Source organism: Leuresthes tenuis, unplaced genomic scaffold (assembly GCF_036924035.1).
Source record: "Leuresthes tenuis unplaced genomic scaffold, fLeuTen1.0.hap1 SCAF_2, whole genome shotgun sequence".
Classification (NCBI taxonomy): Eukaryota; Metazoa; Chordata; class Actinopteri; order Atheriniformes; family Atherinopsidae; genus Leuresthes; species Leuresthes tenuis.
The window spans coordinates 7,505,725-7,517,857 of record NW_027325356.1 but is presented as its reverse complement, the minus strand read 5'-3'; the positions used below and the strand labels follow the sequence as shown (position 1 = coordinate 7,517,857).

The 12,133-nt window shown below is 37.7% G+C and overlaps 1 protein-coding gene across 2 annotated transcripts in view; it reads right to left on the bottom strand.

The window, feature by feature from the left end:
• Positions 1-9,422: 9,422 nt before the first annotated feature.
• The window catches only part of luzp2 (leucine zipper protein 2), a 157,170-nt gene continuing 154,459 nt past the window's right edge, over positions 9,423-12,133 (bottom strand). For both annotated transcript variants that reach the window (XM_072380007.1, XM_072380008.1), the window contains exon 12: positions 9,423-10,306. In XM_072380007.1, the coding sequence (XP_072236108.1) occupies positions 10,199-10,306 (108 nt within the window). In that variant the 3' untranslated portion in view covers positions 9,423-10,198. The remainder of the gene's footprint in view (positions 10,307-12,133) is intronic.

Below are 12,133 nucleotides of genomic sequence, written 5' to 3'. Positions count from 1 at the left end.
GATTATTTCCCACCTCTCAACCGATGGTAGATGGGATAGGCTCCAGCTTCGGCCCCCTCCCTTCAAAGCCCAAATAAATAAGATCCTTTGTCTTCTTGGGCTTCAGGAACTTCTTCAAAGCTTTGAACTTATTTTGAGTTCATTACCCTACTGCAGCATAAATCTTTCTTCATAAAGATGCAACCCAGAGTGTGCAGCATGTCCCTGCAGAATTGAGTGCTACCTCCTCTTTGTCAGTGTGGAGTCAATTCAGTGCAGGTGTCCAACTGCAGAGTGCAAACCACAAAGACTTGAATATTCCTGCAACCGTGTTTCACTGTGACTTTGACACACTGCAGTAACACCTTCTCCTCTTTGTCTCCTTAAATACATTCCTTTGTTACAGCCACAAATCTCCAACTGGGATTTATCATTAAAAAGAGTCACCCACAGTGAAATGCTGGTATGTTTAGTTTTGCTTTCCCTCCTGAGAAATGGTTTGAAGGTACGACCTCTCCTCTGAGATAAAACATCCTTCTGTTTTCCTGATCAGTTTGTTCTTTATATGGCTAATTCTTGACTGTGCTTCCTTATTATCTGCTAGTTAATAAAGTTTGATGCATAGCTCTTCCAATCAATCTTTTGCAAAACTGCGTTTCTGCATTCCCAAGCTGCTGCCTGGCACTCACATCAAACTTTACAAATGTGCATAAAGTAAGAGCGGAAGTGTTTGCCAGCTCTTTTCCACGTTTCCTTTCTCAAAAAAAAAACAGGCTTCCCGTTTGGCACTTTATAAGTCACACTTGTCATATGTTTTTATCTGTTCCTGTTAATTCTGTTGTGATTCTAAACTTTAAAACTACTCAAATGAGCAAGAGAATGAACACGAGTACTTTCTGAAGAAGATGCGTCTCGATGAATGTATGCAAAGGAGTCTCATCTGGATTGTGCCTAAATGATGTGCCTTACACTGTAAATAAATGCTGCAATTTGAGTAAGCTCTCATTACAGCAATAACAGGTTGGAGTCAAACTATGGCAATTGGGAGCAGGCACATAGATACAGAAAAAACAGATGTGTTGTTAGAAATTATATAGAATATTACTTTATTATCAAAGTTCGAAACTGAAAATTGAAATTTTGTGTCGTACATGCCCACTACTCATATTCATCCTCCTGTCCTCATATTTATCCACATAAATCACAGTTGGTATGACTGGATGAAAACAATCAAGCATCACTATAAAAGCTGTGGCCAGAAGAAACTATTTCCTTTCTCTCAAAGAGGATGGTCCTGTGTATCCTCTGCTAAAGGAGATGATTAAGGAAGCACTGGAACACATTTCCTTAGTATGGTAATTAGGGAATTTAAACAGCTGTTACCTTACTTACTCAGTCACAAAGGTTCCTAAGCAAAATACACTATTCGACCAGATCCCTATTACTGCCGATCACATGCTTGTGGCAGAAAGGCAGTGGTGAATACTCCAGCCTTTTTCTACCTGATTTTACTGCTGTTTCAGCCAATTATGCTGCTTACTGGGCTGTCATCTCTGAAACAGCTTTAGACAGATTGAATTATTATTTGTCTAAAATATATAATTTAATCCATGCAATAACAATTATGTCTACCCCCCAGCAGTACAGAGTCCCAGAGGGATTGGTTCTATTCTCTGTGTTCCTGCTTCTTTGTGGTAATTTTGTTTAGCTGCAGATGTGGAGTCTCTCTTGATTTCCTCATTTCCTGCTCAACAGAAATAAGTGTCATTGCAACTGATCAGCCTACTGGAATATGCAATGGCTTGTTGCATTTTGCATCTTAATCTCACCCTCCCATCTAAATTATTGCATCTCCCTCTACACATGTATTAGTCAAGCTACTCTAAAGGGATTATATTTGGCTCAAAATGCAGTTGCAGGGTTATTGACAAGAACCAGCCTTCTGTCCCACCTCATGCCTGTTCCCTTTCCAGGTACTGATTGTCTTCTACCACTCAACCACTTAACCACTCACTGGGCTTTTCACCATGCCCCACTGCCACTGCAAATTAAGGTGATTTGGTCTTTACTGTTGGAGCCTTAACCTTTTGGAATCATCTCCCACAATCTAAGAGACTTGATTTGATTTGTTGGACTGTTTTAGTCATCTTACAAAAGTCAACTTTTTTTCTTTTCTTTTCTTTTCTTCGGAATGGCATTAATTTTCTCATATTATAATTTGTTCTAACGTGGTTTGTCTCAATTAGCAATGTTATTCGGCTCTATTTGTGTTTCTCTCTGTGTACAGCACCTTATAATTCGATTTTAAAAAATTATGTTGAAATACAGTTTTTTTTTTTAAAGCAGATCTTTCAATGTGACATAACGAGATAAAGAAGAGGTATTGCTCAAAATATTATCACCTAGTTGCTTTGTTCTGCTACCTAGTCAAGACACTGGCCAATATATCTGTCTCTCATCCAGATAAAATCCAAATAAGAATAATCAAACTTTTATTTTTCTTATCAATACAATGTATGGCAAGATTGCAAGGCTAAATTGCATTTTTATGTATTTAATAGATATGATATATTTATATTATTTATATGTAATAAATTCCATTATCGCATGAGCCAGAGAAGATAAAGCATGGAAGAATCTGTCAAGGTTGATTGTGACCTCACACTGCTATTGCTACATTTGGAGGGAATAATAAGATGCTCAGAGACACATTTGCACCTTATTAACAGCTGGTTAGAATGTGCATCAAACTGTTGCTTGAAATGGTTTGAACAGTGAGGCTTTAATCAAGGTGAACTGACACTTGCTCAAGCTTTTAATTGATCAGATAGACTGATCCACCTAACATGGATGAGCTCTTAGTTTTACAAACCTTTGATATTGGTGGACCTATCTCTGTTTTGTGCCTTCATTGGTCATTCCCATACATTGTCTTTGTGCAACAGTTAGCTTCAAGTTTGCTTTCTGTTTCACTTTGAAATGTGATTCCTTGTACTCTTAAAAGTTTCTCTTCTTGCCCTTTTGCATCCTGCCCCAGTTGATTACTCTTCAAATACGTCAGTGAGTCTGCACCTTTCCTGACGTGCTGCTTGTCTTATTGTCATTGCGCCTTGAATACAAGTTTTCCATCTATTTATCATCAAGTGCCTTATTTCAGGTCAATTTGTCATGGCAATCCTGCTGGCAGTGATTAAGCCTTCCGGCAACGGGGTTGAAAAATGTGAACAAAACCACACATTTTAAACAACTGATTTTACAGCAAAGCTGAGGATAATGTCAGATCTGACCCCGTTTCTGCTTTAGTGTCTCCACTATCAGCTTTCTGTTCATGATATGTGACAGGGAGATACAAGAGAATGAGCTGTATTTGCCAAATCTTGCAAAAGTCAAAAGAAATTTGTGATTCTCTAGCAGTGCAGACAATATTTAAGAAATATACAAATGAAATACTATGATATGCATGATGTACAAGTTTTGGTGCTGAGAGAAATAATCTGCATCTTGCATTGAGAAGAGATTGTTGACTTATGAAGGTGGAGGTGAGCAGAAAAAGTATTTTCCTGTGTTGAGTTGATGTGTTATACATAGTTTTGAAGCCCATGGAGGAGGAATTGAAAAAAAAAAATGGTGACCCAGTTATGAGAATCTAATGATTTTCTCTTTCTGCTCTCTCTCCCACTCGTGAAAAGTACCTATCCTGAAGGGTGAGCAAAGGAAAGCCAATGATTATTTCCCCCACTGCTCTTAGTGTTCGTTGCAATCTGTCTCAGGCCTCTTTTGTTGCTGCACCAAACCCAACGGTGATGGATGTGGACAGGACAGATTTATTGACTGCAGAGTAGAATTGACCATACATCCTTGGCTGTCGCAGAAGTACATCATGTGATGGAGCAACCGAAATGTGAAATAGCTACAATAGTTCACAGCAGAAAAGTGAGCAATTTTTTTTAAAAAAGGCTTCACAATTGTAATATTTTTACAGTTTCTGGATTACAAAATTGTTGCCAACATCTGCCTTTCAAAACCATTACATGCCCACATTTTGCATAATGTACATGTCTTTGGCAACTAAAAAAATTTAAAGATTTTTACGTTTTTGAGGCTCCAAAAATGACAGCTATGTTTTCCGTTGCAAATTGTAAAAGTCTTAGGTTTGTCGCTGTGTGACAAATATTATTTTGCATTTATGAGTAGGCAGAAGGAGGTGGGTGGTGGTGTTTTACTGCAAATGGGCAAGCAAGAGAACTAAGTTTGAGTTCCAGTATTGTCCAGCGACTTTTCGCTCTTCTCCTTTGCTGTCAGTTCCTTTGTTAGGGTCAGGTATAAAGAAAATTACTCAGCTATGTTTGGAACATGTGGACAAATTGAACTATTTCATGTTTTCTCCTGAGATTCGGATGGATGCTGTTGAGGTTGATCTCCCACTTAGGAGGTGAAAGTCCCCAGATAATTTAAGGACCACACAACTGACACAGAGCTGTTATCATCTGACTAGGGAGGCTCCCATCGATCTGCAGATAACAGGAATCATCTGCCTCCCAGCTTCATCCGCCATCTCAAGTGACCTGCAGATTTGTCTTTGAGCATTATTCATTCTGAGCTGGGTAAATGTAGACACAGGATGTGGGATTTTTAAGGTCATGCTCACAGATTGGAATATAGGAGTGTGGCGGTTCTTCATTGTAATTTAAGCAAGTTTGCAGATTTCATCCATTTTGCATAATTTGTTCACATGAGATAATTATATATACCGTTAATTGACAAAAATAAGAGCCTGTCTCTGAAGCAAGAAGTATACTGCACCTACCTCAGACTCTTACTTTACTATTCAGTAGCTTGTGCAAGCTTTTGTTGAAACACAACAAAGTCTTCCAAATGTAGTAAGGCAGAAAATAAGATGCAGGTTAATTTCCATCAAAACAAGCCATACTCTGGACAAATTAAAATAATTTCTGTGAGCTGCCAGCTGTGAGTTGAATGCAGGACTACCTAAAGTGCTGCAATGACAGGAGCAGCAACACCAGCTATTCTTTATTTTAGAAAATGGGACATACTGTAATTCATTTTATTTTATTTAGTTTTTTTTTCTTTCTTAATTTTTTTGTATCAAAAATATCTTATTTGTAACTTGTAACACTTTATTTTGCAATTTGAGTGAGAATGTCAAGAACGTAAGGAGGTGGTATAGAGATATAGATTATCAGCATGTTCTCATGAAGATACATTTAAAGATGGTCACAGTGACCTCTGCATACTTCAGAAGAGGTGTTCTCATCGGTGTATAGAGAGGGACAAGAAATTAAACATCCTTCAGAATAGTTCACTTCTTACCAATATGCTGTTATCTTTTCCTAATATTCCTGCCACAAAATCACTCATTCATTAAACAAAAATAGCACAATTTAGGATTTTGCATTTACCTCAGAAATATGCAGGGTTACAAAGTTTTTATGAGAGTGGCATTTGACTTTGAAATGAAATGTGTATTTAGATGGTGTCAAGATGTGGTGTGGAAGGAAGGGAGGACCAAAACTCAAAATGTGACATGACAGATGGAGCATATTCCACCAAAGTAATATATAAATTCTTAGTGTATGAGAAAGATAAAAGACATATAAGATAAACAGATAAAAGATTAAAACTTTGAATGAGATTATGAATAGCTTTTACCTTTCAAGGCTAAATTGCTTATAAAGAGTCACTTTGGAAGATAATTTGAAAAGTTTTATTCTAAAACAACTTGTGTGAGTGCAATTTAAATAATTCATATAGATTATAATTGACATTTTAAAAGATCAAATTAAAGCTAAATCTAAAAGCTGTGTTGGCTATAAGTGCTTTAATCATTGCCTCTATTATAAGTAACATGAAATTGACAAGAATTAATTTAAAACATGTAGTTTTTAATCTATAATTTAGCCACATTGTTTTCCTAAACCCTACCCAATGGTGGTTGGGAAATTTGTGCCTCTGAGTTAGAGGGCTGCATTGGGATTGGGTCCCGCCACTCAAATCAGGATGTAAATAAATTATGTGGAAAGGAAGCTCAAAGAAGGTCTTTACAGCACAAAGACAAAGCAAGGCAAGTCTGACATTTGGAGAAGTTTCTCAATTGTCCATAAATCTCTTTTATTAATAGCCTATAAAATGACTTGTTTTCTCCTGCGGCTCTGGGAGAAGACACAAAATCAATGCATTTCTATCATTGTGCAGGCATAAATTCTCAAAGTTTTACAGATGCGGGCGGGAGTGGACATACACATTGCGGGAGCCGGCCGCAGCGTAACACATGTTGTGGGTGCGGGCGGTAATGGTCAGAAATTCAGCGGGAGCGGGATGAAGAAAACAGTCCGGCGCAGGGCTCTACCTTTGAGCACTACATCTTAAGCACTGGATTGAGTTCTGCTTCTGTATGATAATTACATTAATCAATTCAAACTTTATGCCTTCAGTCAATTTTATGGGTTGCTTGGTAACAATTCATAATGGATTTATCATAATTTTTTTGAGAGACGGTTGGACACTGGCACTTTTAAAATAGAAAGGTATGGAGCTGGATGTGTTGATAAAAAAGAGCTGACTGTTATCTATGGCAGAAAGGACAGATGTTAAGACTTTAATAGGATCCATATCACAGGGATAAAAGACCTGTTTAACTTCATAGCTGAATGAACATTTAAAGTGAAGCACTTTTTGTTAAAGGTTTAAGATTAAACAAGTCAATGTGACAGTTATAATTTTTCTTTGTAATGTAATGGTGAAAAAGTGTGAATGAGATCCAGCTTTAATTGATTGGAACTGATCTGAAAGCAACCAACTAAATCCAGAGCTAACAATGCTGAAATGACAACAATGTTTAGTCTGTCAGCCTCACCTTTGTTTGACATCATCTTTCCAGTGGTGCTTGAATGCACCTCTCAGATGGCTGAAAGTATCAAAATTACATATTTAAAAAACTGAAAATATTTGTTTTGTGAACAACGTGTGGTGTGGGGGTGGCAAGAACCAGTATGCAATTACAACTAAAAAAAAAAGAAATCTCTAAGACAGGCATGCACATCTGTGCACAGAATTCAAGTTTAGTACCAGTTAGTTTGACAATATCTTTTATTGGTTGACCTTCACTGTGTGCAATTTTTTAAGCAAAATAATTACGTTGAAACACGGTAATATAATTATAATTTTAAATATCCAAAACTGAGGAATTACCAAGGAATTACTCAACTATAAGTTTTTCGGGCTAGGTTATCCCTAACGTGCACTATAGTGTACTCACTAATTTTCCTTGCTGTGATACTGTTCACATATCATTTAGCGGTCTCTGTGATACATTTGATTAAAAACTTTAGAAAGTATAAAGAATTTAGTGAAGATTAACACACTGTTTGATGCTGACGTCTTTTAAAACCTTATTTGCTCATTGTTCGGAGAACCTCTTAGGATTTATGGGGTTCTACAGTATAATCTGCCTCTGACTTATGGCTTAGGCAAAGTACACAAAAACATTTAACTTACTTTACAATGAAGTGAAGAGAATCTGTTTCAATCCACTTATTACATGTAGAAACAGGATTCTTGTGAAGCTCTACGAAAAGCCTAACTATTCTCGGAAAGTGCATCTTTATCCCAAGCAGTGAACTGCAGGCAATAAAATGAAGATGGCATTCAAAAACCACACTGTCACTTTGATCATTTCCCAAGCCTGTGCACTATATAGCAAACATGACCATCTTTCTTCCCTCCTATTGCTTTGGCTGCTGCTTGCTTTAGGGGTTCAGTGGCACAATCCACAAGATCCGCCATGGGTCTACAAATCCTTGTGACAGGTTCCTTTGTTTTGTTCTCAGCAAGACATAGAGCCAACCTGGAGGAAGCTCCCAAACTCACAAAAAAGATGGATTATTGGTCTCAAAAGAGAGTGCCGCACCTGTCGCCTAACATTTACCAGCATGGATGCTCTTGAATCCAGAGACATACCCAAATGTCACATGTAGGGATGCTGTGACCACAAAGCTGCTTAAAGCAGCTGGTGGTTTTGTAAGCTCAAAAGAGAGTTACTGATGTTTTTCATTCTAAAAAATGGACGATAAATATATGACAGTGATATCTACCAAGATTGAAAGTTTATAGGTAGGGTTCTGGGAGTTTTACTTGTAGCTTTTACATAATGTATATTCAATGCCTTTTCTTGTTCACATACTTTTTTTTGCATTTCTTTGACAAGGAACTGTTTTTTAAATGTATGTTTATTTATCTGTGCTTATGCTCTCCCTGCCCAGAATCCAACTGATCCCAGAAAGCCCTTGAGAACTCCAGTTACTTCTGTTTCTTTCACTTTTTCCCTGTACTCTTTACACATGAATAGAAGTCATTGAGTGCTGGCATTTCCGAAAACATTTTGTATCCATTTATTGTATCCAGCACCAGTTTTTGGTTTAGATTGTACCTCATAATGGCAAACTCAAATCCGTTTCCATTTTCTTTCAACATGAAGACACATTTGGAATCTCATTCATGGTAATGATCTCACAATACTCAGTACTTTCTAGCAACGTGCATGTGTTTTGCTGTATTTTCTTTGTTCCTTAAAAATCTGGATTTGAGATGGATGAGGTCAAATAAGGCTTAATGTTACAGCTCAAGAGCAGGTTAGGTTTCCAGCATAGGTTGCCACCTGGTAGGAAATGAACCAGCTTTGTGGTACCAAAAATCCACAGCTGAATCTGAAGTTACCTTCCTGTGTCACTAATGTTGCTTCGAAGTACAGGGCCATGTTTTACCCGGTTATCTTTAGGTTAAGGAAAAGACTGTGGTGTGATTTGAAACACACTGCTTCACAACATTAGTCAGGCTTGGTAGAGGATAACATGGAAATACACCGCTGACTTTGTTACAACATAGCTGAGAAGTGAAACTTTCATTTGTGATGCCAAAGTGTCTCAACAAAACAGCTGTAAATGACCTCAAAGTGACATCGGGCTGGTGTCAACCTCCCCTTCAAAGTGTATGTCAGAGATTATCGTGGCAGCTAAAAACTTTTCAGTGTTTGTTTTCTGCCTTTGAGGCTCTGATACAAATATGACAGACTCCATGGAAAAGGACTCTTATCCTCCATAAATATAAATAGTTTTTTCTAGAGTTGTAGTAACATAATTCCTCTTTCATGTGATTATATAACAATGAAAACATTGTAATATTTATACATGTATTTATTTATAAAGGCATTTCTCCCAACAGATCCTTCTAAATGCTACACACTGCAAATCTAAAATGATAATGAATCATTTATCTTTCTTAGAAGTGTTGGTACCTCCCGCACATCCTTTCTCGTAGTGTCTAGCAATGTAAAAATACAGTTAATATTCAGAGGACACCTCATCTCTTCTCCCACCAAGAGCCTTTTCCTCTGTAGATCACAAATACACTCACTCGTTTCTTTCCCACAAATAACCATTTATTCTTCACACATTTACTGAAAATTACAGTTTATTGAAAGGACACAGAAAGGTCAGATACCACAGATACATGTAGCTAGGAGTTACTACTCAGTGCATGGCACATTCTCAGGGAGACGACCCATTGTGAGTCTTTGGCTCTTTGCCTCCGGAGTGTTAAAGGCAGAAAAGAGTGCTGAAATATTAAATGTTGAACAGTTGGCCAGCCAACTTGAGCCTCTATATTTCAAAATGTTTAGGAGTAAATTAACCTTGCTACAATGAGTGACAAACAATAATCTAAGTTGGGTTGTAGTAGTAATAGTAGTAGTAGGAGTTATTTTTGTCAATTGATATACTTCACAGGAAACAGTGTCAGACCTCACCAGTGCAAAGGATTTTTTTTTTCTAGAAAGATCACACATTTAGAAAGCAGTGTCCTCACTCAAAATAAACTCAGATAAGTAAACAACAAATGAACATCATGAAACAAGTTACCAGTGCCAGTGCTACCTTTGAAAAGAATTTTCTAAACGCATGCCATTTTACTATGGAGGTTTTCAGATGACAGTTTGAAACTTGTTGACAGTCCCAGTGTATCAGCTTTTGCTAACAATCCTGATATGCATATGTGTAGCTGTGAGAGTGTGTGTTTTAGGAGAGAGTGTGTCAATATTGTGTCAATGTGTGGGCACACAATTCTTATGAGTGTGCGCAAGTGTGTGCTCTTAGAAACATCCTTCAGGTGATGCAGGAGCTCTGCTTTCCGATGACATGCCATCCACTCAGTTGTGTTTATGTGGCTTTGTGTTTTTGCTGCTGGCCCCCTCTGGCTCCTCGCTGTCGTGTACGAGCTCTGTATTGAATTTTCCACTCTGCACTTGGCTCCTTTGCTGTTAGATTTAGAGGGAGAAAAAAATCATAATGAGCAAGACTGAGACAATGACACTCTGCAGCAGTCATGTGGTGGTCTGTAATCTGTGCACAAAAGGCTCCTAAAGGTCTAAAAGAAACCAAGAAAAAAAATGCATTTTTCCAATTTAACGATAATACTGATGGCAAACATTTTAGCCCTGCTTTTAACATACTGTGTGGATTCCACCTTGTTTAGAGGCTGCTTCTTTAGCTGATGGAACCAAATTACAGTGTTGCCTTTGAAAGAGTAAATGGTATTGATCTGCACCACAAAGCTACACAGACTCAATAGATGATAATGCATTTAGGCAGAACTCCTTTCAGTTTACATGTTGTCAAGAATATTTCCCAGAACATTTAATACTATTGCAAACCAAAGGTTTTTTCTTGTAGACAAACGACAGATATCAGAAAAAAAAATTCATATGTAACTATGTAACTTCTAATTCTATAATTCGATTAATGAATCGTCAACAATAGTAATTATAATATATAATAATGATAATAATACAAAGGAGAATTATTATAATTAATGAAGTGCAGCAGATTACATGACGTTACTAGACGGAGTTTTTGAAAGCCATCTTTTTTTAACCTTGTTAACGCGTCCATAAGATATTTCTTATGTGGTACAAGACGACTCATGAGCAAAATCAGCCATCAACACTATGGCTGAGAATATTTGCTTCGAATCTGCACAGCACCACCTATACTCACAAAACAGTGATGTCAGGCAGCCTATATCTTTCACGTAAGTTATCGAAAGAACCAATCCTGACTACTTGCTAGGTAGCGCTTTTTGAATGTGTTGTGAGGAACCAATGCAATGAGAAGCTAGAAAGCTGCTATACAATTTAGCATGAGCTACATGGAGATGACAGTAAAAGCAAGGCTGAGAGAGGTGGCAGAGGTGAGCTGGGATCTGCCGTCTGGGAGAGCCCACAGTTGCATCAAGCAAGCTGGGGACCATCTGACCAGTAAATGGTGGACACCAAACACTGTAGATAGTGATACAAAGTGAAGAGATTACTATTCTGTAATCAAGCTTCCTCCTCATGAGAATCTCTCTCCGGTTCAAACACTTATGTCTGAAGTGAAGTGCTAAACAGACAAAACAGAATCGGACTAGACAGGGCAGACAGTGTCATTTGCTGGCCTGTGGAGATGTGAGCGGGGCCAAATTAGAATCTTCATTCATCCTCATTTACTGCATGAAGAAAATGTGTCACATGTTGCGGCCATTAGAGGTGTTTCATGGCAAAAAAACTTTTAAATGTACAAATTTGAAGAACACATGAGTATTTAGTTAATAACTGTTGGAGTGGAACTTCAACGGTTATTAACTGGTGGGCAACTGGTTTATGGGCTATTGGCCTTATACTCTCACTTTCCCTTTGCTTCTTAAAGTTGGACGAGTTGCTCAGCAGTGTGATGGTTTTTAACATGCAGTGTTTGTTGGTAATCTTCTGTTTAAACTACCTGCACAAGACGGCTCATTCTCTCAAATAACTGTGTACTTTACTATGGTCGGAAAGGAGAACTCGCATTTTAACATCCTACCCATAAATTATTGATCTGAGAACTCTTGCTACTCTCATGTGCTTGATGTCTGTATTTCTCGGAATCTTGTGTGAGTCTTGTGTGCACAAAACAACCATCACATAACCACAAATTATGAGCTCAATGTCTTCTTAATTCTCCATGGAAATTTTCCAAGCAAATGTTTATTATCTGTCTGTGGCTGGGATGTTACCTTCTGTGTCACTAGGCACATTCTGAGAACCATGGTACCTTGCATAAAATAG